General features: G+C 48.3%; 4 protein-coding genes across 4 annotated transcripts; 1 reads left to right on the top strand and 3 right to left on the bottom strand.

Moving 5' to 3' along the window:
* Window positions 1–973: 973 nt before the first annotated feature.
* On the bottom strand, window positions 974–3342 carry LOC136355210 (uncharacterized). The gene is made up of 4 exons (XM_066307606.1): window positions 2434–3342; window positions 2013–2103; window positions 1430–1683; window positions 974–1288 (listed from the first exon to the last, which is right to left on the bottom strand). Exons 1-4 carry the CDS (start codon window positions 3340–3342, stop codon window positions 974–976), a joined length of 1569 nt encoding a protein of 522 aa, XP_066163703.1.
* A 1393-nt stretch (window positions 3343–4735) lies between these two features.
* LOC136355209 (uncharacterized) lies at window positions 4736–6030 on the bottom strand. The gene is made up of 2 exons (XM_066307605.1): window positions 5493–6030; window positions 4736–5418 (listed from the first exon to the last, which is right to left on the bottom strand). Exons 1-2 carry the CDS (start codon window positions 6028–6030, stop codon window positions 4736–4738), a joined length of 1221 nt encoding a protein of 406 aa, XP_066163702.1.
* A 9187-nt stretch (window positions 6031–15217) lies between these two features.
* On the top strand, window positions 15218–16868 carry LOC4329064 (uncharacterized). The gene is made up of 2 exons (XM_015769365.3): window positions 15218–15656; window positions 15741–16868. The coding sequence occupies exons 1-2, from the start codon at window positions 15495–15497 to the stop codon at window positions 16329–16331; spliced, it is 753 nt and encodes a 250-aa protein (XP_015624851.1). The 5' UTR covers window positions 15218–15494; the 3' UTR covers window positions 16332–16868.
* Window positions 16869–22497: 5629 nt separating this feature from the next.
* On the bottom strand, window positions 22498–26614 carry LOC4329063 (GDSL esterase/lipase At5g55050). Its single transcript, XM_066308075.1, has 5 exons — window positions 26347–26614; window positions 24928–25137; window positions 24255–24379; window positions 23071–23563; window positions 22498–22930 (listed from the first exon to the last, which is right to left on the bottom strand). Exons 1-5 carry the CDS (start codon window positions 26540–26542, stop codon window positions 22725–22727), a joined length of 1230 nt encoding a protein of 409 aa, XP_066164172.1. The 5' UTR covers window positions 26543–26614; the 3' UTR covers window positions 22498–22724.
* Window positions 26615–27913: the final 1299 nt, after the last annotated feature.

The following is a 27913-nucleotide window of genomic DNA, read 5'->3' as shown; positions in this document are numbered from 1 at the left end:
TTGGCGCGGGCTACGGTGGAGCTGGTCCTCACGAGTCACCAAGCTCGCGACCCCGACTTCCTCCCGTGGCACGCGCTCGAGGACTGCCCCCCGGGGACCAAGGCGAGGGCTCAGGAGCGAGTCCGGGAGGCGGCCGACGCAATCGTCTCCAACTTCGAGGGGTCGGCCCCTTGGTTCAACCTCGTACTTGCCTTGAACGAGGAGAGCGGGAGAAAGGTCGATGGTGGTGATGACGGCGGCGAGGACTGGGACGAGGTGGTCAGCGGCGCCGGACTCGGGGGCCCGAGCACTCCGTGACTATCTCCGCTTTTCTTCTTTTATTTTGTTATGTGCTCGCGGTGAACGCTTCAAACTTTAGGCCATCGTGCCATCCTGTTTGTAAATAAAGCTTCCCCTTCGCTCCTTTATGTTCTTGCTTTCTCCTTTGAATGTCTGCGGCAAGGAAAGAAGAAAAACCAAAGCTAACGTATTCAATTGACTTTCTAGTGATTAAGTTGCCGCTCTTACCCACTTTATACCCCCCCTCGGGCTCGTTCCGGTGAAAAGGGAAATTCGCGCTCGATCCGCGGGACCTAAGTGGCGAGGGGCAAGGCCGTCGCCCCGAGGGAGCTACCCAGCGGGTCTGGCCAGACCGAGGCTACGACGACCGGGGGTCGGGGATGGCCGTGTGTAGGCCCTTCTGAGCCCCCAGGGTTCGCCGCGGCCCGTGTTTAGGCTCCCTTTCGGCGGTTTTCAGGTCACCCAACGCCACGTAGGTTCTGGAGTAAGCGCAAATCGTCCTTTGAACCAGGACGAGCCATAGGAAAGAGTAAGAAAAGGCGTGCAACGGCCTCCGCTTAAGCGGAAAAATTTATTGATGGGGAGGGGAAAAGATACAACATATTTAACAGTGGTAGCCCCCGGCCAAGCCAGCACAAGCCAAAGGATGCGCGGGGGTTGGCCCGAGCTCTAGGAAAGCAAAAGACGCGCAACTCTATGGATAGAAACGGCGGAGGTGTTCGATATTCCAGGGGTTAGGCAACTCCGTGCCGTCCTCCGTGGTTAGCCGAACGGAGCCCGGCCGGGGAACGCCGATCACTTTGTATGGCCATTCCCACATCGGTGAGAGCTTGCTCAGCCCCAAGCGCGACTGTAAGCGGTGCAGGACGAGGTCGTCGACTTGCAGTGATCGGGCTTGGACATGGCGCTGATGGTAGCGCCGCAGGCTTTGCTGGTAGGGCGCCGCTCGCAGGGCTGCACGCCTTCTCCGCTCTTCCAAATAGTCGAGATCGTCGCGGCGAAGATCATCCTGGTTGGCCTCATCGTACAGCGCGACACGATGCGAACCCAAGGAAAGCTCGGAAGGTAGGACCGCCTCGGCACCATACACTAGGAAAAAGGGCATTTATCCCGTGGCGCGACTCGGAGTTGTCCGATTCGCCCATAGTACCGCGGGCAGTTCCTCGAGCCACGAATCCCCGTGCTTCTTTAGGACGTTGTATGTCTTGGTCTTGAGGCCTTTGAGGATTTTGGCGTTGGCTCGCTTGACTTGGCCGTTGCTCTTGGGGTGGGTGGGCGAGGCGAAGCACAGCTTGATGCCCATGTCGTCGCAATAGTCGCCAAACAGCTCTCTAGTGAACTGGGTGCCGTTATCCGTAATGATACGGTTGGGCACTCCGAATCGGGATGTGATGCCCCTGAGAACTTGAGGGCGGAATGCTTGTCGATCTTGACAACTGGGTAAGCCTCGGGAAACTTGGTGAACTTGTCGATGGCGACGTACAGGTGCTGATACCCGCCTCGGGCCGCTTTGAAGGGTCCTAGGATGTCTAGCCCCTAGACCGTGAAAGGCCAAGAGAGCGGGATGACCTGCAAGGCCTGGGCCGGCTAGTGGGTTTGCTTGGCGTGGAACTGGCACGCCTTGCATCGCTTGACCCATTCTTGGGCATCTTGCAAGGCGATCGGCCAGTAAAAACCTTGTCGGAAGGCTTTACCAACCAATGTGCGTGAGGCCGAATGGGCCCCGCACTCACCCTGATGAACGTCGGCAATGAGCTCGACGCATTGCTCCCGAGAAATATACTTCAAGAGTATCCCGTTGGCGCCGCGTCGGTAGAGTCCCTTCTACGAGCACATACCGCTTAGAGATACGCGCGAGCTTTTCAGCTTCTGCGCGATCCTCAGGAAGAGTATTATCGTCGAGATATGCCTGGATGTCAGTCATCCAAACAACCTGACTAGGAGGGTCGGGACCGACCCCCTTGGGCCCCGAGGCCCATGGGTCGTCGGGGATTGGGGCAGAGACCGTGGCGCCGGGTCCCTCGGGGGGGGGGGGGGGTCCAACCGCAACGACGGTTGTGCGAGCCTTTCCTCGAAGGTCCCCGGGGAGAGTGGGGCTCGTGCTGATGCGATGTGTGACAACTCGTCAGCGACTGCGTTGTCGCGTCGGGTTACGTGCCGGAGCTTGAGCCCGTCGAAGTGGCATTCCATACGTCGCACTTCGCGGACGTAAGCGTCCATTTGCGGGTCGGTGCACTGGTACTCCTTGGAGACTTGATTTATGACCAGCTGGGAATCGCCTAGGACCAGGAGGCGGCGGATGCCCATTCCGGCCGCCGCCCTCAATCCCGCTAGGAGTCCTTTGTATTCCGCCATATTGTTCGTGGCTCGGAAATCGAGCCGAACGACGTACTGGAGGACGTCCCCGCTTGGCGAGGTAAGCGTGACTCCGGCCCCTGCACCTTGAAGGTTGAGGGAGCCGTCGAAGTGCATAACCCAGTGCCCGGCGCGAATGTTGGCGTTTGGGTCTCCTCCATCTCCGAGGAGGGGGGGGGCATTGGATGCAACAGGGTCGTCCACCGGGGTCCACTCCGTGATGAAATCAGCCAGAACCTGGCTTTTTATCGCGTGCCGTGGTTCGAAGTGAAGGTCGAACTCAGCGAGCTCGATGGCCCACTTTTCGACCCGACCAGTACCTTCTCGGTTGTGCAAGATTTGGCTGAGAGGGTAAGACATCACGACGGAAACCCGATGCGCTTGGAAGTAGTGGCGCAGTTTCCTTGAGGCCATTAAGACTGCGTAAAGCATCTTCTGGGCCTGTGGATATCGTGTTTTCGCGTTTCGGAGTGCCTCGCTGACGAAGTAGACGGGCCGCTGCACCTTTCGGTGGGGCCGGTCCTTGTTGTTAGGAGCAGCCGGTCCGGGGTGCCCGTGCTTAGGGGCCTCGGGGGTATCTCGGGCCATGTCAGGATTATAGGCGTCGGGGCCACCCGCCAGAGCCTCCCTTCCTCCCCCGGGGGCCTCGGGGCCCTCCCGGGGTTTGGGGGGCTTCGGGCAACGAGCCGTCGGGAGACGAGGGTCCATCGCCAGTCATGGGGGCCCCTGGTCCCTTGCCATAGCCGGGCTCGTGACGCGGGTCACCTTCGCCACGCTCCACTACAAGGGTGGCACTCACCGCGTGGGGGGTCGCAGCCAAGTAGAGTAGCAACGGTTCCTCTGGCCCTAGGGCCACCAGGATAGGTGGGGGGAAGTGAGGTAAGCTTTCAACTGATTGAGAGCTTGCTCCTCCTCCTCCGTCCACACAAATGGCCTAGGGCGTTTGAGGAGCTTGAATAGGGGCAACGCCCTCTCTCCCAGCGTTGATATGAATCGACTTAGGGCGACCATGCATCTCGTGACGCACTGCACATCCCTAAGTTTGCTGGGGGGACGCATCCTCTCTATCGTGCGTATTTACTCGGGATTAGCTTCTATGCCTCAGGAGGAGACTAGAAAACCGAGGAGTTTGCCCGTCGGCACACCGAACACACACTTTTCGGGGTTCAGTTTCATGCGCGTTGACCTAAGGCTGTCGAAAGTCTCAGCCAAGTCCTATAATAACATCTCCTGGTGGCGCGTCTTTACCACCAGGTCATCGACATACGCCTCTACATTGCGCCCTATTTGATTACTCAAAGTAATGCGAGTCATGCGCTGAAAAGTAGGACATGCGTTCTTGAGATGAAAAGGCATAGTTGTATAACAAAATGTGCCTACAGGAGTAATGAAAGCATTTTTTTTCCTCATCTTCCCTAGCCATACGGATCTGGTGATACCTAGAGTAGGCATCCATAAAAGACAAAAGGTCGCACCCTGAAGTGGAGTCGACTATTTGATCTATGCGTGGTAAAGGGAAGGGATCCTTAGGGCATGCCTTGTTAAGGTCCGTGTAGTCGATGCACATCCGGAGCTTGCCGTTGGCCTTCGGGACAACCACCAGGTTTGCCAGCCACTCTAGGTGGATGACCTCTCGGATGAAGCCGGCCTCCATGAGCCGCGTCAGCTCCTCTCGGATGAAGGCTTGCCGCTCCGGGGTTTGGCGCCGTACCTTCTGCCGGATGGGTCGCGCGTCCAGCCGCACGGCGAGGTGGTGCTCGATCACCTCCCTGGGGACCCCGGGCATATCCGACGGCTTCCACGCGAAGACGTCGGAGTTTGCCCGCAGGAAGGAGACGAGCGCGCTTTCCTATTTGGCGTCCAAGGTACCGCCAATTTTGGCTGTCTTGGACGGATCATCGCCAAGGGGAATCTCCTTGACTGGCACCTCGTCGGCCGAGGTGAGGCGCTTCTTGGAGGCGCAGGACGCGGAGGCCTCCGGGACCTGCGGCTCCATGGCTGCCGCCAGGTTGTCGGCGCGCTACTCCGCGCAGGCGAGAGCGACCCTGACATCGCCGAAGACGGTGATGGGGCCGCTGGGGCCCGGCATCTTCATCTGGAGTTAGGCGTAGTGGGTGGCGGCCATGAACTTCACCAAAGCAGGTCTGCCCAAGACCGCGTTGTAGGGCAGATTGAGGTCCGCCACATCGAAGTCGATCCGCTTGGTGCGGAAGTTAGTGGAGTCGCCGAAGGTTACCGGGAGCTCAACGTGACCCAGAGGCCACGTGTGCCCCGAGGTTATGCCGATGATCGGCAGTGACGGCTGGAGCTTCATCCCTTGGGCCTTGAGCGTGTCAAAGGCAGCCGGGGAGATGATGCTGAGGCTAGCCCTCCTGTCGACCAGGACACGCTTCATCTTGATGTTGTGGATGGTCGGGGAGACCACGAGGGCCAACTTCCCTCCCCGAGCGAGCACTGTCGGATGGTCGCTCTGGTCGAAGGTGAGCTTCACCTCCAACCAGCGCGCCTTTCGTGTTGCCTCGTGAGTCGGGACTGCAGCCAGAAGCTCACGTCTCATGGCCTTGAAGCCACGGCGGGAGGTGTGAGCGCAAGCACCCCCGTCGAGGGTGGCGACGGTCCCCTGAGGTATCTGGAATTCCAGATCCTTGCTGTCATCATCGTCATCGGCGGGGGCCTTCTTCTTGGCCTCCCCTCGCCGGTCATTGGCAGGGCTCGCGGGGGCTTTGCCCTCCCGTTGACCCTGCCGCTTCTCCTCATCGGCTTTCCGAAACCCTCGGCCAAGTTCTTGACCAAGCGGCAGTCGGCAAGGCTGTGCCGATAAGTGTTGTGCACCGAGCACCACTTGTCTGCCGACCGACCCTCGCCGGATGTAGCGGTGGAGCTCGGCCTGTCGCCGGTGGCTTTTTCCTTGCGCGGGGCCCGTGAGGGCCCATCGGCCGCAAGGACGTGGCCCTCGTCATCAGAGCGGACCGGCTTCCTTTTCCCCCTCCTATCTCGCCGCTTAGAGTGGGGAGCGGACTCGGGGGCAGCCGCAGCCGCCGCGCCGGTGCCGGGGGAGTTCCAGGCCCACACCTCCTCCTTCCGAGCCACCTTGTCTGCTAGTTCGAAGAGCTCGGTGATGGTCTTGGGCTCCTTGGAGGCAATTTTCTCCAGCATGCGGTTGTGCCGCACGCCGTTCCGAAACGCATAAACGACCGCGTGGGCCGGAATGCACGTAATAGTGTTGCGGACCTGGCAGAAGCGCTGTATATACGAGCAGAGGGACTCATCGTCCTTCCGCTGCACAGCATGCAGGTCCGCCTCCTCTCCTGGGTGGGGGTACGTGACCTGGAAGTTTGTAATGAACTGCTGGCACAGGTCCTCCCAGGAGTGGATGGAGTCAGGGGGCTGGGTCATCAGCTAGCCGCGCGCTTGACCCTTAAGAGCCATGGGGAAATAATTCGCCATGACCCGGTCGTCCCCCCCCCCCCGATGCTGCCACGATGATTGTGGTATAGATATGGAGGAACTCGGAGGGATTGATGCTGCCATTATACTTCTCCGTGAGGTTGGGGCGAAACTTCGGGGGCCACCGGACATTCCCAAGACTCGCAACGAAGGCCCTACAACTAGTCCCTCCAGGGGTGAACGTGGGGGGCGGACCGCCTCGCGAGGAGGAATGCGGCACTCCGAACAAGGAGGCGCCTTCTCCCATGCGGGCAGCACGGCGCTCGTCCCGGCGTCGCTTAAGCATCCTGCTCCCCGTAGAGGCCATCGTGATGCCTCCGACTTCCTGAGGCCCCTGACGACGTTGGGGCCGTGGACCGCCTCGAGGCCGTGGCCGACCGACGGGCCCTCCTCCTTGCTGACGAGGAGAGGGTGGTGGGGGTACGCGACGTACTAGTGGTGGTGGGCCGGCCACCTGCGGCCAGCTGCCGCTAGGCAGTGGTGACCAGGTTGGCCACGTCGTCCAACCATCGCTGGACGGGGGTCTCTGGCTCCGAGTTCACGGGAGGATGCCGTAGAAGGGCTCCTGCCGCCTGAAGCGCGCCTCGGGGCGAGCCACCGTCACCGTATGTCAGGCGACGTCGCGCTCCGATGCGCCATGGCTTCCCCCCGCCCGGAGGCGGGGAGAGGGCCGAGCCACCCGACCGGGTGGGATCCTCCCTCCGCGAGGGGTCGCGGCGGGGCGGAGTCCGAGAGTTGCGGCGGTGGTGACGGGGGCCGCGGCTCCCGCTAGCATCCTCACTCCCGGAGGGAGTGGGGGTGTGCACCACCACTTCCTCCTCCAAGACCTCGACCATGATCGTCGAAGGCGGAGGAAAACTTGGGGCAGAAGAAAATAACTTCTCTTTGAAGCACGCGAATTCCCCCTACCTGGCGCGCCAGCTGTCGAGGAATGATCCTCTCTAGCGGGAGATCGTGAGATCCTCCTTTTTGAGTTCAGCCGGGGGAAAGGGTTCACCTCTCGAGATCGTGTATCCGCCCTCAGGGTTTCTAGATCGCGTATGGGTGCCAAGATTATACAGGTTCGGGCCGCTATAGAGCGTAATACCCTACTCTTGTGTGTGGGATTTATGATTGAGTGTTACAAGGGTTCCCCAACTCTGGAGAGTGCTCTTGGTCTGCTCCCTCTAAAGCTCAGGCCTGCTGGGAGTTGTCCCCCTTTTTCGGCGGGCAAGGTCCTCCTTTTATAGTTCAAGGGGATACCACATGCGCCGCTCCTACCTACTCTTTTACGGGAGAGGGACCCACTTTACCTTGACCGGACCACGATCCGTGCCTTCGCCCGGAAGCTAAGCGGCAGTCCGTCCTTTAGTGGGACCCGGCGCCGCCCCCCGCCTGCCACGGGGGACAGCCCTATCATTCCCTCTTAAATGAGTGAAGACTTGTGGCAGTCCTCCTCGCGTGGAGGGAACCCCGGATGACGCCCCAATGGGACGGGACATACCTACCTCCACTCCGCCGGATACAGAGGCGACGTGGGGGCACGGCCACCCGTCCAATCGGACGTGGCCGACAACAGGCCGGTCACAGACTGGTCACACCCGATTGACGTGGGTCAGTCAGGCGGCACCGCACGTCCGCCCTTACCGCATTAAACGCGGTGAGGGACAGTTGGGGCGCCGCGCATTGATGGCCGTTCAGCCTGGGTCTCCTCCCCGCTTGCTCCCCCCACCACATGGTAGTTGGGCGAGGGCCTCGGGGAGGGGCAGCGCGAGGGCCTGAGGGGCATGACGTGGCACCCCGAGGCCCCCCGGCCGCCTCTGTGACTCGCGAGGTGCGGGGGTAGGGCCAGGCTGTAGAGCCACGCGGCTGGATGTGAAGGTAACTTCCCCTCACTTTGCATACCCTCGGGCCCATATCTCCGACAATGTCCTAAGCCAAACCAATCTCGACAACTGACGCTGGCCAGGCAAATCTAGCCTTCTACCCCATTGCAAGTACATCAAGAAAAGAACTCAACTCAACGAAATCAACAAACCATGCATCCCAATCGAATCAAAACAAAGAAAAATCGAGCCTACCCTTTGGACACCCATTTTAGATTCACCAGCTTCGTAACAGATTCCACGCCCTGCTCTGACAACAGTGTAGCCATTGCTGCAAGCCAATTCCACTCCTAGCACGAGATCACCCTTGCATCCCTATTCCTAGTGGGTCAGGGATGATGAACGGGTCATGGTGGCAATGTCAAAATAGAGCATATATATGGTTGGGGTGGCGACATAGGGCTCTAAAGGGTTGACGGATCCAGTTAGTCTAAATATACAATAGGGGTAACTTGATCGCGCCGTGTCAAAAAGTGGGCCCTCTCATGTGTCATCAGCCCGAACACACTGAAATAATGGGAGTGGTGTCCACTAGGTAATTATCACATTTAGAGAGTGTAACTTTACTTTTTACGGTGTACTATAGTTAAAACCATGAACTTATGTAGTAATTTGTCTTGTTTTTTTTTAAAAAATGGTTGACAGGATTATGCACATGCTATTTACAGAATTTCGAAAATTAGAAGAAACAATAGAATGCCCACAATTTGCTGGTAAGCGTTGTTAATTTGGTTGGACCCATATGATGCTGTCCCGTATAGACTCCTATTGACTTTGTACAAGTGTACAACTAACCTTTTATTATGTACAAATAACCATACGCGTCTAGATCAGTGTCAGCTTGCTAGCCTAAGGTCAGTTATACATTTTGGTGATACGGATCGAAATTTGCTTTGCTATAAAAGTAGGGATAATTGCTTATTTGACCCTATCTCGAAACGTAACTATCAATTTGACCCTATTTTTCTAGGTTTGTTTATTTGATCCTTTTTCAAAAATGAAGATCAGAGTTGACCTTATTCCGTGAAGTCCAACTAACGGTGTTAACTTACGGGCCAGATGTCCTTTTTCCCTTGCTCATTTGACTATGTTTATATCAAAGTTTTTTAATTTGAATCTTTTTAAAACATTTATAACAAATTTGACATAGCTTTGATAGATTTGAGAGCTCCAACAGCAAATTCATATCCTACAAACCACTAATATTCATGTCCCTACAACAGCTCCAACAAACCACGAATTCATATCATAGAAATCATGGAGTGAGGAGGGAGGGAGAGGGGCGGCACACATGAGCAGCAACCACCGCCGTGCCACTGCCACTGCTCCCACCACGACCAACATCGCTCCTCCTTCCTCTGCACGACAACAGCGCCCCTCTGCCGTCTGCGCAGCCACCACCGCTCCTTCCTCTCTCTCTCTCCGCCGGCGCCATCCCACCCTCCCTCCTCACTCCGTGTGCTTGCGTCATCGCTGTTGTCCATGAAGCAACCACCGCCGCGCGCCGCTACTTCCTCTCTCTCCGCGTCGGCGCCGCCCCTCCCTCCCTCATCACTCTGCGCGCTTGCGCCGCCGCCACTGTCCACGCAGTAGCCACCGCTACTCCTCCTCGCATCACCGTGCGTCGGTGCCACCCCTCTGTTGATGCAAAAAAAAACCCAAGTCCAGTCTATGATTAACCAAATTTAGTCGTTAACACCCTCCCTCCCGCCTCAATCCGTGCGCCTGCACCGCCATCGCCGGCCGTGCAGTAGCCACCGCCGCTCCTTCCTCTCTCTCTCCGTGTCGGCGCCACCTCTCCCTCCTCCTCGCTCTGCATGCCTGCACCGCCGCTGCCGTCCGCGCAACAACCTCTGACGCTGCCCCTCCTCGCATAGTCGCCGCCGCTTCTCCTTCCTCTGCGCTAATGAGTTGTGTTAGGATATTGTTACGTATAATCAAGGGTATTTTGGTTAGTTCGCGATAGCAAATTTATTTTCTTTATTTCCCTAACCGAAACCCTAGCGCACCAGTGAAAACAGGTTTAGACGGTGGCTTCAATTTTGAAAAACTGGGTCAAATAAGCAAACCTTAAAAAAAAGGTCAAATTGGTAGTTGTGCTTCAAAACATGGTCAAACAAAGCAATTGCCCCATAAAAGTAACATGCTTTACCATTACAACGTCTATTTCCCTATGCATTTGGGTATCCTGGTCTATATATCCAAATGAACCCATCGTTAAATGAAAGAGGCATAATAACATAAGAAAAAATTAAAATAATTTACAGCCAATAATGCGCTTGCTTGACATCTCACTGAAACCATACAGTCCATACTTCATCCTTGTGCATCTGTCAATTAACATCATCATCAGAGCTACCGTACGAGCTTACAAAATCTTGGGCCGGGCCAATATCAAATTAACTCTTCTCCCATTCGGGAAAGCAAAAATGTCCAACTCAACTCCTTCAAAATATTTGCATATCTAACCGTAAAACCGGGTATATCGACCCATCCTACTATTAAACCATGTAAAATGACTCACTGGCTGTTTGGAGAGTGGTTTTCGCTATGTGGCGTCCACGTGGTAGCTCAGTCATCACATGAATTAAAAATAAATGTGGGTCGAACATTTAAATGATATGGAAAAGAAACAAGTACTCATTTGACCCTATTCACCAGGCTCTACCAATCTGATCTCACCTTTTCAACTATACTTATTTGATCCCATTTTTAAAAATTGAAGATTAAGGCTAACCTTATTTTGTGAAGGAAGATAACCGTGCTAGCTAAGCGGCAAATTGTTATTTTTGCCCTTGCTCATTTGGTCTTCTTATATAAAAGCCCTTTTTTTTTATAAATTACACCCATAGTACAACAACTTGGCGGGTGGGTGCGATATAGTGTAAGAACTCGAGAATTAAACGTTCGAGTGCAATAATTTGACAAATGGGTGTGTTTTAGTACAAGAACTTAATAATTTAATATTTTGATACATAAACTTAGCTAAGCATATAAGCATATGCTAGGTGAGTTTTTCTCATGATATCAATATGCCATTAAATAGCAATCCTATGGATATTACCTTATAATATTGAATTCAATCTTTAAGAATTATACTGCATATCTAATTACCTTTAAGAATTTTGTTTTCTTCACCTTCCCAAATCTCAACCAAAATATATTAATTTCTACCTCCAGTTTAATTGACTTTTAGTTATTAGTTATTAGGATAATATAAATATGCTTATATACAAATCCACGCTAGTATGTTGTCAAAATAAGTACTTAAAAATAAAATATGTATAAAAAAGTGCTCTAAATAATTAAGTTACCGCATAACTTCTTAACTTATTGTATCAAAATCGTACATATCTTGCAAGTTGTTGCATTTATGCGATCACTTATAAAGTTCTTGAACTAAATTGCACCTATCTGCCAAGTTGTTCCACTAGAACGCTCATTTCTCAAGTTCTTGTATGAAATTGCACCCACCTGCCAAGTTGATGCATCGTGGATGCAATTTACTCTAAGATCTTTTTGACATATTTATAATAAATTTAACATAGCTATTCAAACCGTGCAAAAATGACTCACTCAATTGTTTTGAGGATGGTTTTTTGCTAGCGTGGCGTCCAGATGGTAGCTCTGTCATCACATGAACTAAAAATAGATGTGGGGCCTACATGTAAGTGATTAAAAAAAAGATAATTGCTCATTTTACCCTATTCTGAAGGCTAACTACCCATCTATAATCTCACTTTTTCAACTTTACTTGTTTGACCCCATTTTTCAAGTTTGAAGATCAAGGTTGACCCTATACCATGAAGACAAGATAACTGTGCTAGCTATGGGGCAAATTGTTATTTTTTCCTCGCTCATTTGACCATGTTATATAAAAAGTCTTTTGTTTATTCAGACCTTTTTGACATATTTATACTAAATTTGGCATAGCTTTCACAGATTTGAGACAAGTGAAGTACACAAAGGTTTGAGATCATTAGGACACAATGATATAAGTGGAGTACTTGGACTTTGCAGGTGGACACTATTATGAAATTAGGATGGACCCTTTATTTTGTGGGTGAGCATTGCAACGGACCCAAAAATTCATCAACTTGTGCTTCGATGTCCTACTTGAAAAGTGGGGGTCAAATGAGCAAAATTGAAAAACTAGGGTTAAATTGCTTCGGTACAGAGTGGCATGAGCAATTGTCCCTAAGGAAAACATAAAAAATTATGGGCCCACATGTTCGAACCGACTCTTCTTCTCCTCTATCTTTCATCTTTCTTTCGCAGAAACAAGCGCAAGAATCCAGAAAAATAGTGCAGACTTGCTTGTCGCCATCTCCCCACAAGGAGGCCAAGTGGCGGCAATGGCGGAGGAAGCTGAGGAGGCCACCATCATCACCTGGGTTATGAATGGCATGGGGTGGAGCAGCGTGCAGGCTGAACTTTTTCTGCATGTCGGTGTTGTCATCGGGGAAGAAGGTTGTCGAGCTGAGAAGGAAGTCAACAGGGTTGCGGCGCGAAGCTGCCGGTGGCCGCGGAGTATGACATCATGGAGGAGATGGGCCGTGGAGCTGGATGTTGGGCGCTGCTGTTGCTCTCTCTCCTCCGCCGAGCACTCACCTTGCTGAGCAGACCGCCACCGCTCTCACCTCCAGTGACAAGAGACGACAAAGAAAAGAGGCTAGTCCTCCCCACCGTCATCATCTTCCACCTCCCCACAGGGGATCCCATCCTCCTCGTGGCTCTCCAGGGATCGTTGACCGCCACCGCCTCTCTTCCCTCAGGCACGCTGGTGAGCTTTGACCTCGTGTAGGTCCCTTCAAGGAGGGGCATGTTGTGGTGGAGGTAAGTGAGCGCCATGGGGAGATATGATAGGATGGTGTGGGCCGGGAGTGCCATGGCTAGGGTGAGACTGGTGACGCTTGTGCCGGACCTAAGCTCCTTGCCACCATCCTCTCTGCCTCCCCCGGCTGATTTTCCTCACGTGGGGCCATCGCCTCTCTTGTCTATGAGGAAGTAGCTGCCGCCTTTAGCTCTTTTTTTTGTCGGGCACTGCCTTGGTCCCACCAGTTGTCACCGTCGGCCCGACCACTGCGAGAAAGGAGAGGTGGACAAAATGCCACATTAACAAAAACATCTGCCAATACTGCTAAGACTTTGTACTGGTTTTAATAGTTGGAGGGGTTGATATACCCGATTTTAGGGTTGAGGGATACAAATCAGATCTAACCTTTATCTGAGGGAGTTAAATTGGACCTTTTCCTTTTCTAGAGTATCCTACTCGGCCCGGCCTGGTCCGAACTCCAAAGCAAACCAGCCTCCATCCCTCACGTCATCCCTCCTCGCGCCTCGTCATCGTCGTCTTCCGAAGGATGCTACGCATCGGACGTTCGATATTTTGCAAATATCCGATGTCTGCTAGTTATGGAGGTCTTACTTTATGCATGCACCTACACCTGCCTCTATACATGTCAGTGTGGGTCTATTATTCTCTCTTTAGCAGAGTATAGCAAGTACCTCCCACTCATGTACATGCATACAGGATTTTTCTCCTAAAATATTTATCCGATCAATAATCTGATTATGCTATTGTGTTTGTTGCAATTAAATCTTCACAACAAGATCTAACATCATTATATTTTGATAAAATTATATATGTTTTTTCATCACTTGGATAAATGTTTCAGCCCACTTAATAAGATGTTTCATAGGGGTGCAACATTATAAAATTACTAACTGCAACACCCATAATCAATGCATGAAACATTGAGTCGTAACGAGTGAAACATCATAAAAAAACATATGTGGTATACAATATGTAAATAATTAATTCTATTGAAACATTTTTTATCACATATAAAACACCAAGATGTAATTATTGAACCATGATAAAATACTTATTGAAACATCTAAATAACATGATGTACAACATTTGCAAACGAAGTACAGAAACATCATACAATACTTACTGAAACATCTTAATAACGCCATATGCAGCATAAAATTTAAAAAAATCATCGTAATTTAATCATATGAGATGTTGTTGTAAAGATTTAATTGTAACTAATAAAACGGTGTAATTGGATTTTAGATTCACTATTGGAGAATCGCTTTTTAGTCTCAGTTGGGAACCCTCCTATAGTGACTAAAGATGTTCATTTTAGTCCCGGTTGAAATAACCGGGACTAAAAATAGATTTTTAGTGCCGGTTTGTAACACCAACCGAGACTAAGTTACCAACCGATACAAAAGTTATTTTTTTTCTTTTTTTTCTACCGCAAATATCTCCAAATCAAATAAAATAATAAATCACAGATTTTGTTCACACATCCCAAATCATTCACAGCAACAAACCAATATCTCAACATCCCAAATCATCCACAACAACAAATCATACATCATTCTCAAATCACAGATAAAATCAGCAAACAATTATTCACATTATTCACACAACGAGAAGGAAAAAAGAAAAAGAAATCCATGAATCCTTCCGCCGCGCGGTCTTCCGCGCCGGGCCGCCGTCGCTCAGCCACCGCCTGGCGGCCGTCGCCCTGCCACGCCTGGCCGAAACCTCCCCAGCCCGCCATCGCCTGGCCGCCGCCGCCGCCGCCCGGCACGGCTCGGCCCCGGCCGCCGCCGCGGCCCCTCCCTGGCACGGCCCTAGCCGCCGCCGCCCTTGCCCGGCACGGCCCGGCCGCTGCCCCTCCCCGGCACAGGTCCGGCCGCCACCGCCCTCGCCCGGCATGGCCCGGCCGCCGCCGTGGCCGCCCCCGCCCAGCATAGGCTCGGCCGCCGCCGTCTCTCCCCGTCACGGGCCCGGCCACCACCGGCCGCTTCTCCTGCAGATCTGAGGAAGAGAAGAGAGGAAGGGGAGAGGAAGAGATGAGAGGGAAAGAGGAAGAGATGAGGAAGAGAAGGGAGAGATAAAGAGTGGAGGGGAGGAAGAGATAAGAGGGTGACGAGGACTCAGATCGATGCGCGCGCACGGAGAAATGATGAAAGAGAGAGAGCGAGATGTGGGAAACTGATTTGTAGTCCCGGTTGGTATAAACAACCGGGACTAAAGATCTGATCTTTACTCCCAGTTGTTTATACCAACCGGGATTAAAAATATTAGAAGACTTGCCACGTCGTGCCAAAAAAGATTATCTTTAGTCCCGGTTAGTGTTAGATCATTGCACTTTTAAACCGGGACTAAAAATGCTTTTTAGTCCCGGGTTTTTTAAGCAACCGGGACTATTGTTGTTTTTGGGCAACCAATCAAAGATGGTTTCTCCCGTAGTGATTGGACAAGTATTTTTGGAAAAAAAAAGGCTACATCTTGCTTAAAAAGTTAAATGCATATGCATATGCAATTCAAAAGGCAAAGAAGAGAGAGAATATGAGTGGGATTGGCTGAGAGCGTCCGAAAGTATTTTCCTCGTCTTCCTCGATCCACGCTTCTCGCAAGATCCGATCGACTCGATCGACAATCTCAGCTGCTGTTCGTTCGTGCGTGCGTGCAACCGGATGTGAGATCGATCTCCCGTGCGCTGTGAGACGCGCGTGCGGAGATCGATGAGGAAGGAGGAGCTGGACTACGTGCTGATCCCGCTGGGGATGGCGCTCATGGTGGGGTACCACGCATGGCTGCTCCTCCGCATCCGCCGCCGCCCGGCGACCACCGTCATCGGCGTCAACGCCATCAACCGCCGCATCTGGGTCCGCCACATCATGGAGGTTCGTCCGTACACTTGATCTGGTTTTGGTGGCGAGCGAGATGAGAATGAGATCGCCGGAGTGACGGGGTTCGGGTGGATACAGGAGGCGTCGGGGAAGCACGCGGTGCTGGCGGTGCAGACGATCCGGAACAACATCATGGCGTCGACGCTGCTGGCGTCCACGGCCATCACGCTCAGCTCCCTCATCGCCATCCTCATGTCCTCCGCCGGCGGCGGCGGCGGCGATGGGCTCCTCCCGGGCGCGCCGCTGGTGGTGGGCGCCGCGGGCGAGACGGCGCTGTCGGTGAAATTCTTCGCCATCCTGGTGTGCTTCCTGGTGGCGTTCCTCCTGAACGTGCAGTCCATCCGGTACTACAGCCACACCAGCACCCTCGTGAACGTGCCGGTGCGCCTGATCCAGCGCCGCCGCCGCCCGGGCCTCGCCGTCGACTACGTCACCGCGACGCTCAACCGCGGCAGCTACTTCTGGTCGCTCGGCGCGCGCGCCTTCTACTTCTCCTGCCCGGTCTTCCTCTGGCTCTTCGGGCCCATCCCCATGTTCGCCGCCTGCGCCGCCATGGTCTGCGCGCTCTACTTCCTCGACGTTTGCGACGACTGGGAGGAGGAACACCAAGACCACGACGAGCAGGATGGAAGCGGGAGTGATGAGAGATCAGGAGAAGCGAAGGTCTGAGCCTATGTGTGTTAGGATGCTACGTAGATAATTTTTTTTTAAAAAAAAGTACTTCCTCCGTTTCAGGTAATAAGACGTTAAGTCAAAAGTCAAACTAGTTTAAGTTTGACTAATTTTTTAGAAAAAAATAATAGTATTTTTAACTCAAGACTAACATATTATGAAAATTTATTTAATTATAGATTTAATAAAAGTATGCTGGTGTTGTAAATATTACTACATTTTTCTATAGAGTTAGTTAAACTTAAAGTAGTTGATTTTGACCAAAGTCAAAACGTATTATAACCTGAAACTGAAACAGAGGGAGTAATTTGAAATGGATAACCAACTCAATTTTCCGCAAAAAATAATAAAAAGTTCTCTTGTATATCCACAGACACTGCACATAATCAGTCCTGTGAAATAACCCTCCCTAGGATGAGCAAAATGCAAGAAACAACATATGCAACGATATATCGCTGTAACAGGCAAGCAAATCTTACGAATTTGTGAGTATCAAAATATAAGTAATCTCTCCATCCCAGAAAAATATAAGAATCTTCGATTAGACAAGACACTTCATAAAACTACAAATTTGAATAATCTACATGTTCAGAAATGTCTTATCCGATTCTAAACTATTAAATTTTAGACATTTTAGACCGAGGGAGTACTAAATAATTAAAGAACCGCAGCATAGTAATAATAATCTAGGTGTGCAATAATTAAAGTACTACTAGATAACTAGAACAGAACCGAGTCACATTCTACCGTAATTTACCTAATATATCCTAATCCACAGGTATAAACAGATCAGAAAAGATGCTCATCTTGACCCCATAAGTTTATCCTCGTCGTTTTCACGCTCTCTCCCTATTTACACAAGTAGATGCACCTGTTATCAACATAGAGATGCATAATTCTCTCGATATGTGGTTGAACGACAAATATGTTCACTTTATTTATATAATGTTAGAGGAATTTTATAATTATTAAGATGTACCAAAATTTAGTACAAATTTGGAAGGTCAAATTTGGTACCTTCCAGTACCGGAGGGAGAGGTACAAAATTTTACATTGGGGGCTGTTCAAATTGATGTCATTTTTAACCATACTATTTTTTTTTGCAAAACTATCAAAAAAAAAATATTCACGTTTAGTTTTGCCAAACTTTGGTAAATACATAAGAAATCCTGTTAATGCCTAAATTTTGCTATTGCCAAAGTTTCATAAGGTTTATTTTGGCTACAATCTAAACATCCCCTAGAAAATAGGGAAAAGTCCATTTTACACCCTCCAACTCTTTGTTTTGTCTAAAATACACTCCCAAACTCTAAAACCGGATATTTCACACCCTCCAACTTTCAATACCGTTCACTTTACACCCTCGAGTGGTTTTTCAGCTGGTTTTCGCCTATGTGGCATTGACGTGGAAGTCTAGGGTGGAAATAAAAAAAATAGGACCAAATGTCAGTCCATAGCCACGGAGGCAACCACCTCTTCTTCTTCTTCCCTCATCTCCTCTTCCCTTTCTCTCTCTATCCTTCTTCCTCCCAGAGCTATGGCAGTGGCATTCTTGAGCTCGTGGAGTAGGAGATCGGTGGTGGAGACTCTTTGAGGCGACGGAGCTCAAACACATCCCTAGCCTTTCCTTCCGCGCCGACTGCCGGCGAGCCCGAGCTCAAGGTCCACCTCTCCTGCAGCCTCCAGGAGCAGCTATCTTCTCCATGAAATCCAACTCGCTGGTGGTGCTAGAGCTGCTTGGGGACGTAGAGTTCGGCGGAGGCGATGGGGCTTGGGGATCAGGAACTCAAGCTCGATGAGGCGGCGGCGGCCGGCGGATGCAGATATGGCCTTGAGCTTGACCTCGTCCTCGATCAAGCAGTGGCGGCGTTCCATAGGAGGACTCCTCCCCACGCGTGTGGCTCCGGCGAGGTCCGCCTCTTCCGCGCAGGGCAGCAAGGTCCACCGCTGTTGCCACTCTCCTCGCTGGCGACTGCGTGCAGAGCCTTTCGCTGGCGACTGCCTCCGCGACCATGGCAGCGCCGCCGCCCTCGCAGCTCCACGCTGACGCCGCAGCCACCGCCCTCGCAGCTCCACGCCCCGCCCTCACAACCACACGCCGACGCCACAGCCTATGCCCTCGCAGCTGCACGCCGATGCCGCAGCCTCTGCCCTCATAGCTCCACGCCGACGCCGCAACCGCCGCCCTTCGCAGCTCCACGTCCCGCCCTCGCAGCTCCATGCCGATGCCGCAGCCGCCGCCCTCGCAGGTCCACGCCGCCGCCGCCAACGCGAACAGGGCAGGGAGGGAGAGAGAGTGAATATGGGCTTGGCCCATATTATGTTGTGGACTGACGTGGCAAGGGCTGATGTGGCATCCGACGTGTCAAAAACCACCGTAAAAACAGCCCGGGGGATTAAGCGTCCGGTATTGAAAGTTTGAGGGTGTATTATATTCGGTTTTATAGTTTGGGGTGTATTTTGGATAAGCATAAGAGTTTGAGGGTGTAAAATGGACTTTTCCCTAGAAAATATATGATGTCTCCCAATATCTTCTTAATAACTATAAAATCACTCATAATTTTAAATATATAATATGTATATGGCATGTTTATCACCAGCACGTCTAGAAGACCTGATGGAGCAAGGAACTTACAACAACTAATCAAGAAAACAGTAGATCAAAATTAAGAAGAAAAAGTGCTTTCTTGATCAAAATCAATAAAACAGGAGTTCTGGGCTAGCTAGTTGCTACCAACCATGATCAGCCCCACTGTCTTCTTCATTGTCAAATCTTCGTGCTGAAGCCAAGGGTGGAGCTCGGAGGACGTAGGAGATATGCTACCGGCGTGAAGGCTGACATCAGTATACAAAGGTCAAAGGGGGCAAGCGCTCTGGATTTTTCACAATTTGGTCCTTTCAAAAAATCATTTCGCAAATAGATACCTGAAAATACTTATCCCAAAAATGGTCCTTTTTGAGCGCCAGAGTCGCTGGCGCCGTCCTCCTACCACCGTGGCAGGTCGGCGCTGAGGTGGCAGGGGGAGCGTGCCAATGTGGCTGCCCCCCCCGGCCCCCGCATTTTTTTTATTTTTCTTTTATTATTTTGATATTTTTTCATGGTTAGGAATATACCAGAACCAACCATAGAAAAAATGAACTCAAATGGACGAAATACGTGACTTGTAGAATTTTTCCTCTCTAGTGTAGATGAGAGAGATGTGCAACTTTTTTATTTTTATTTTATTGATATTTTTTTCATACTTAGGAACCCACAAGAACCAACCGTAGAAAAGTTTAACTCAAATGGACGAAATATGTGACCTGTAAAATTTTCCAAAGCTCTACCGAAAAGCTTCTCGTCTTGAAAACACAATCTTGAAAGCTGAATTTGGAGGTTTTAATCTCGCTGAACTCAGCAAAGCCAGGGAGAATTGGATGTAACTTTTTCTGTAGATGTCCGTGGATATATTATTTGCCTGATTCTAAGTCCGTATGAGAAAGTTACGCCTGTTTTAAGAAATGACACTCGAATATAGCAGAAAAAACCCTAACTTATTTTTTTTATAGGATGTAAAAGAGGTTAAAAAAGGCTAAGAGTATTCAAAATCTAATCTACTTTTTTTGGTGGGGGGAGAGGTGGGGGGCTATAGGAAAACCAAAACAACGAAGAGCAGGGATAGCGCGGGGGAGGGGGTTGGGGGGGGGGGGGCTTTTCGGTATAGCTTTGAAATATTTGAGTTTATTTTTTTTACGGTTTGTTCTTATGTGCTCCTAAGTGTGAATTTATTTTTTTAAAAATAAAAAGTTGCACATCTCTCTCCTCTACACTAGAGATGAGAGAAGAGGTAAAAATGGCGGCCGGGGGGGGGGGGGGGGCAGCCACTCTGGCGCGCTCCCCCTGCCACCTCAGCGCCGCCCCACCACGGTGGCAGGAGGTTGGCGCCATCTACTCTGGTGCCCTGAAAAGAACCATTTATGGGATAAGTTTTTCCAGGAGTTTATTTGTAAAATAAGTTTTTCAAAAGTACTAAATTGTAAAAATTCTAGGGCAGGCGCCAACATTAGCGTGGAGGATGGGGGAAGGGAGTAGAGGGGAGGAGCCACAATCGCGCCGGCATGAAGAGGTTGGGAGAAGGGAGGAAGCGGCACCGCCCCGCCGGCGTGGAAGTGGAGATGGAGAAAATGGAGCGTCATGTGTGATGATGTCAGGGATCGATGCTTTTAATAATTCGGTGAAGCAGGTGTGTTCGGCACTTTCCCCTCTCGTTTGCCGCGCGCATGCTTTTCAAATTGCTAAACGGTACGTTTTTTCTAAAATGTTTCTATATGAAAGTTGCTTAAAAAATCATATTAATTCATTTTTGAAAAAAATAGCTAATACTTAATTAATCACGTGCTAATGTACCGCTCCGTTTTCCACGCACACTGTTCCTGGTTGGGAACCTCCAGTAGCAAACACACCCTAAGGGCATGGCCAACGCAGGGTACCCCTCAAATGCCACGTGGGATGGGGCAACACTCTCAAAAAGCTAATTTCCTACTGTGCTAGTTTCTCCAGGTGGTAGCCTCATATTTTTATTTCAGTCCTTGGTGTTTTTCATTTTAGTTCTCACAATTTTTCAATTTATATAGATGTTTAAATTTTATACTAAACACCCTAAAATCTAGAAATTAATATAAAATCTCTCCTCCTCCCTCTTCTCCCCAGTCCCCACCAACACCCTCCCCATTTCACGCCTCTATAGCTCTCCTCTCCTCTCCTCTCCCCTCCCCGGCAGCGATCGAAGCGGCGGCGGCTGACCCATCGACGCAGTGGCGGCCGGTCTCGACGCGCCGGCGTGGGGGGGGGGGGGATCGATGCGACCGTTCTCTCTAGTCCACCCCCTCTCCATCTTCTTCCCCGCGCGGGAGCAGCAACGGCGCGTGGCGACGGCTTGAGGTGAAGCATCTCCCCAACGCGGTTCCTCTCCTGTTTCTTGCCCAAAAGCACCGAAAAGCTGACGAAATTATCCGGCCCTCTGCAGGGGTCGCGGCGCTCTACCGGGATACGGTCCTGTCCGAGCTGGCACAAATATACTCCTTGGAAGGGGTGAGATCACGCTCCACGTTGGAGCGTTGGGCATGGCCTAAGTTTCCCACTAAAGCTGGTCTTTTCAGTTTGGGCCTGCTCAAATTAATTTATGAGACAGGCCGGCCAACAAGCCCAATGGGCGACTACGCCCATCCCTACTATCTTCCCCCACTAACGTGCAGCCTGTTTATTTGGCGATTGTTACTGCTACATCCGTTTCAGGTTATAAAACTTTCTAGCATTGTCCATATTCATATTGATTTTAATGAATTTAGACATACGTATGAATATGGGTAATGATAGAAAGTCTTATAATATGAAACGGAGGAAGTACTTGGTTCTTTGTAATTGTGACTTTGTGCATCTCCCTAGCTTCTAGGTGCAATGAATGATCAGTAAATTGTTCCATTATGAGTAGTAGAAAAGCCTATTTGATTGTCAATCCCTTAAAAGTACAGTAAGTCTTACACGTTAACAAGATTTGGTGAGTCCAAACTCCGAAGAATTTATTAATTAATGATTTATTTATTTATTATTATGAGCTAGATAAAGATTAAAGATTTTCCTTTTATTTCATCTTTGCTATAATATTTTCCTACTTCCGTTTCATTTTATTAGTTGCTTTGACTTTTTCTCTAGTAAAATATTTTTAGATTTAACCAAATTTATTAAAAAAGATAGTAACATTTATAACATCGAATTAGTTTCATTAAATATAACATTCAATATATTTTAATAATATTTTTTTGTGTTAAAAAATATTACTATATTTTTCTATAAACATAATCAAACTTAAAAAGTTCAACTAAGAAAAAAAGTCAAACTGACTTAGTTTAGAAGAGTGTAGGTAAGGTTGGCTGATTAACTGCTTCGCAAGATTTTTTTTTCTTTTTATCTTTTCTATATCTAATTCTTCTTCTTTTTAATTTTCTTTGTTTGAAGAGTCTGTTACTATTGTGGCAGTGTTGGTTCATTCATCCGGGAGTGCGTCTCAAATTATTCTATCCACCCAAATCACAGTGTGAATGCCACACATGACATGATGGGAGGTTGGTAACAAACTTGTGGAAACCAGGAGTCTAGGGAAAAAAAAAAACAAAATCTTCTCACTGAAACAAAAACGTCGATTATATATAGTTGGGTTTATTCTTCTTATCGATCAACTTATTGTGACACATTCCTTAGCATGGAATTCATACATATATATACCAAATTACCAATCCAGAGGCATACAAAAAAGATGATGAAAATTAAGGAAAGCACACATACACACCCAGGAAAACCTGATCAACTACTCGTCAATGGACTTGCAACACGAAAAGATCTTTATTATAAAATCATTTCATCTTTATCAATCGCTTGAAGTTAACCGGCGCAGTGAACCGGGCAGGGCCATCGTAAAATGCAGAGGCGGCTAGCTTAGCAGCCCGCTCAGTCGTGTAAGAAAGATCCCAAAACCAGTACTGCTTGCGGTTTTGGCAGGGTGGTTCATGTTCAGGTGTGCAGGGGGGAATACAGCATGTGCTGTTGATGTTCACAAACCCTGCACATACAAGATATAACCACAATAAATACATTAGATAAACAAGGACAAGTAGCATTTCCATGGTTTGTGTTACAGTCCATCTCATGATCCTCTATCCCAACCACAAAAAAAGTGTTCAATAATTTCGATTGACTTACCGTAAGCCCGAGGGTTCATGAAGGTGGCATTTGAGAATGCGTAGAAGTCGGCGATGGAGTAGGAGAGACCACTCAGCTGAGAGCTGAGATTGGAAAAGAGGGGCTTGAGGCCATCGTTGAATTCCCTAGCGAGACTGTTCATGGAGTCATTGCAGTCGACATTGTTTTCCAAGTTCTTCCTCATCCATGGCTGACACCCTAAGGGCTGGATGTTGATGATCCCAAACTTCCTTGCACCCAGGCCATACAACTGCATGATTATGGCCTTGTAGGAGGAAAGTGTATATGGAATGTTGAATGGTGATGGCTTTCTGGAATATCTTAATACTCTCCATATATTTACAGACAGATCCATGGTACCAATGCTTATCAGGAATAAAGATTTGGCCAACAGCTTGCTCAACTTCTGGTGGCCTAGGTTAGCCTCCATCTGGCTTACCGTGTCATTGAAGTTCTTCACTTGGTACACGAATGGAATCGTTGCTTCATCGTTCTGCATATTCACAATATAGCATCAATTAAGGTTATTTCCAGGGAAAACCCAGTATTTTATCTGTTAAATAACCATCAAATGTTTATTAACACTTTGATCTTTCATCTTGCTAGCAGATCTGATCACTCATATTCTTAGCATGCGTATATATAGTATAACCAAGAAATTCATCAGTTTGTGGTAGCTACTTTTCATCATAGATTTCAATATCCTATATAAAATGTTGAGTTACTACAAAGTCAAAATAAGCTCTTGATCTACCGACTAAATAATATTGGGTATAATTTTCCTGATAGCAAAGAGTAACGAACAAATTGAACGAAGACATGTATAATTGTAGATTGCCCATGAAATGGCCCAGCGAACTATCAGAAGTTGACAGTCAGAGATGATATTATATTGATATAAAATTTTCCTTATGTCACTGTCAGAAATTTTTTGAAAATTACAATGCCGACAAGATATCTAGTCACATGTTACTCTCTTCTTTCATTTGCAATTTCCAATCATTAATTAACCATCATGAAAGATCATGCTTCTGATAATTAGTGATATAGATATGCAACAATTCAAATATGTTTATATGACCAACTTGGATATATAATCACCATTTCTTGATGCCATTGCCATGGCAGCATTCACAATTAATATTATGGTTGAATTTGCATTTAAGCATATATTCTGGAGTTACCATGATGATCTGAATGCCAGCACCTGCTGAAGCATAGTTCACTCCGGTGAAATTGGTCTCCATTTTTATCGAACTGTTAAGCGATAGATAAGCTGGAGGGCTCATTTTGAATCCCATATCCTTTGCTGCATGCATAGCACACACCAATTAAAGTTGCATGCATATACCAAAAATTAACTTGGGTATTTTTCTCAAATAAAAGAATACTTGATAATATGCACTACCTTTCTCAAATATAGAATCATATATATCAATGTAACAAAGAAATACCATTTGCAAACCAAACATTATGAAATGCTGAATCGTCGTTAGTATTTCTTTATATTCATCATTTTTTTTTTACAAACTACAATAACATTACTACCTTTATTTGCTAATGTCTTCTGAAAGTCAATAGTAGTATAGAGCAACGACCACACTACCAATTAGCATTAATTCATTAATTATTTGTAGTCGTGTTGGGTATATTGTGGGCGATTTATTCTAACTGCTTGAAAACACTTAAAAAATCTTTCGGCTAAAGCAAAAAAAAAAGACTGTATAATAACCATCAAACATCCATCTAATTCACAAATAACTATATGAAAAACTATGACACAGAAAATACAATTTAATGGTGACATAACTGTAAAAGATAATAAGGGCAATATGATCGATCAAGTCGCTTAATTACCAATGAAGTCAGCCATGTTGTATCCATTACTGAACCTTCCAGTGGGCTCAGAGCCAGGGAAGTCGATGCCATAGTAGGGGTAGTCAGCCTGGGGGGCGTCAGACGGCAAGTAGTTGTTGTTGCCAACGTCCAGCATGCCGTCCCCGAACACGAAGATCGCCGGTACAGCCGTCTTATGGCCTTCAGCAGAGCCAAGCACTTGAAAGGATGCTATTATCACAAGGCTTAGAACTATGATCCTGAAGTGCCCCATCATCATCACCAAACAAGCCAATTAAAACTCAGGAACACTACTGCATATGTTATTTATACAGCATTCATGTAGAATGTATATATATGATTGAACTGACGATTGATAGGAAGTAAAAGTGCAGTTAGCTAGCTAGCTATTTATATGCACAAATTAAGTGTCAACTATGTTATCAAAGTCCATGGTCTTAATTAAACTGATGGTATGAAAGTCAAAGTCAAGTATTGAGATATGACGCTTATTCAGTAATTCCTATCACATGGCTCATGCTTCGTAGTTAAAAGTCGGCAACCTCAAACCTTTTAAAAGCTAAGTCATATAGCTCTACTCTCAATCTCTTGGCCTACGTAGATTTTTTTTTTGATCTTGCCTAAATAGAATTTTTAGCTGTACGACTAATAGTACTTGTCTAGTTGCAGTTGATTTATTCAGGGTAAGCGCATGGGCTAATTAAATTAAAGGTGATCAATACATCCACTGTGAGCTGAGTCTTTCTAGCTGAAAGAAGCAAGGCATTTACAGTTTTGGAGGAAGTCAGCAAGGTATGGCTGGAGAGTAGTGCTGGGAGAGCAAATGCATACACAATAGCAGACTATGAAGTTTCTATATGTAGCCTACCTTCAATTGGATGTGTTCTATATATGTCCCTGAACATCTATATAGTAGTTGAGATTTATAATTTTCATTCAACGAATGCCTAAGATTCTTAAGCCAGTAGGAGCATGCTTGGGAGTTGGGTAACCCAACTATACCAGTGAAATAATAGCCCCCCATTACTGAACATCCACGGCTAGATCAGTGGAGTAAGGTGCATTACTGATCCAAAAAATGGGTATTGTCGTATTGAGCATTGCATCAGACATTGAATTTCAGATTGAAACATCAATTTGGAACTACAAAAATTGATAAATCGATTATAAATTCGTAGCATTGATCATCAAAATCTCGGAATAGAATATCAAATTGAGGTGGAAGTAGCAGCCTCTTTACAAGAATTCAAGAGCACATAAGGCAACTATGTCAACAAGAGCTCGATAATTTGTGCAGACAATCTGATGAACAAAGCTTGAAATCCCTAGATTTTAATAAAACGTAACACGTCGGCTTAGCTGTCCATGAATCACACTTGAGCACACAAGAAAAACAAATCGCAAGATGCTTCAACCTACCACCAGCAACCGAGGGTGTTTGCAGAAATACTGATGATGCATCATCTCCTCGAGCTGCTTGGAAAGAAAGCGACGCGACGGCCGCCGGAGATGTGGGGAACGAGAGGTGGAGGCGGAGAGGCCGGCGCAGGAAGAAGGAGAGCGAGGGAAGCGCGGCCCTCCCCCCGGCGGTGGCGGCCGGCCGATGACATCCCATCCCCCCGCCACGGTGGTGGCGTGGCGGCGCAGACCGAAGGGGAGGGCGGCGCGGTGGTGGTGAAGACGGTGTAGAGAGAGAGAAAGGAGGAAGCTCGACGACGGCGGCACACTTGCTTTCCGGCAGAATGGGCCGAAATACAGGGACAAAAGGGCTTATTTACCGGCTTACGGCCCAATCCAACAGTAAGCCGGCGCAGCCTCGGCCCCTCGGCCTCGCGCAGAGAAAGCCAACATAAAGAGAGAGAAGATCAGATCAGAAGACGCGATCGAGGAGCGACATTGCCGCGTCGCCGCCCAAAACCCTAACCCCCTCCTCGTCTCCTCCTCACGCGAGTCGCGATGTCGCGCCATCGCCGTCCCGCCGACACAAGCCCGCAGGCCGCAGCCGCAGCCGCAGCCGCCGCTTCTTGCAGTGCAGCTTGCCGCTTTCCAGATTGCTTTGCTGCCATCGAGTACTGCCGAGGAGAACGATCAGTAAATTCAGGAATCAGGACTCGGAGTGGTATGTTTTGTGTTCAGGTGAGTGAGTCAATTTCCTAAATCTCAAATTCCCAATTGCCATAAGTACATGTGAAAAATTGATTCAGTTGCAGTTGTTCCCTAGGATTGAATGTTAGGTTAATTATTTAAGGGAGTACCTATGCATCTTTTAAAAGATTTTTACGATCGTATCAGACAGATTTTTAATCTTTAGATTAAAATCCAATAGACACAGTAAAAGGCAAAAAGCAACTAAGAAACACCATAGTAGACACTAAATTACCATATCTTTAAGAAAAAGACCAAATCCAATACAAATTTCAAAACTTACATGCGAAGATTCAAAAATTACACTGTAACTTACAAAAGTTACAATGTAAGTTTCATAAATTACATTATAACTTACAAGAAAAGAAAATGTACTGTAAATTTAAGTGAGAAAATCGAGTGAGAGATAAGAAAAAATCTTTCGAGTGAGATATAGCAAAATCGATTATTTAATTAATTCAATTGATGTTGCTCCTAGAGTTGGACGAATCGACGAAGGCCCTGACTGCACTATTGTGCTGCACACATGTACATTATAAAAAAGAAAAGGTTAAATGGTTTGATAACTTTATGCATTGAGAAGAAATTATTGGATGAAATTGATATTGGTACCATTATCAATGACTTCGCAGCTAGAAATGTCAGAAGAAATTTTCGAGGTAAATGTTCAATGTTTCCTATATAAATATTATTGATGAATGCAATTTAAATATTTATGACCATAATTCAATATATATATCTATTGATTATTATTATATCGTATGATAAGGGCCTTTATATCTAGTTTCACACCGGGGCTCTGAAAAGTCAGGACTAGCCCTGCCTACTCTAGGAAGGCCTT

Source organism: Oryza sativa, chromosome 2, assembly GCF_034140825.1.
Source record: "Oryza sativa Japonica Group chromosome 2, ASM3414082v1".
In the NCBI taxonomy this organism is placed as follows: domain Eukaryota; kingdom Viridiplantae; phylum Streptophyta; class Magnoliopsida; order Poales; family Poaceae; genus Oryza; species Oryza sativa.
This window is presented reverse-complemented; position numbering and strand designations above follow the sequence as displayed.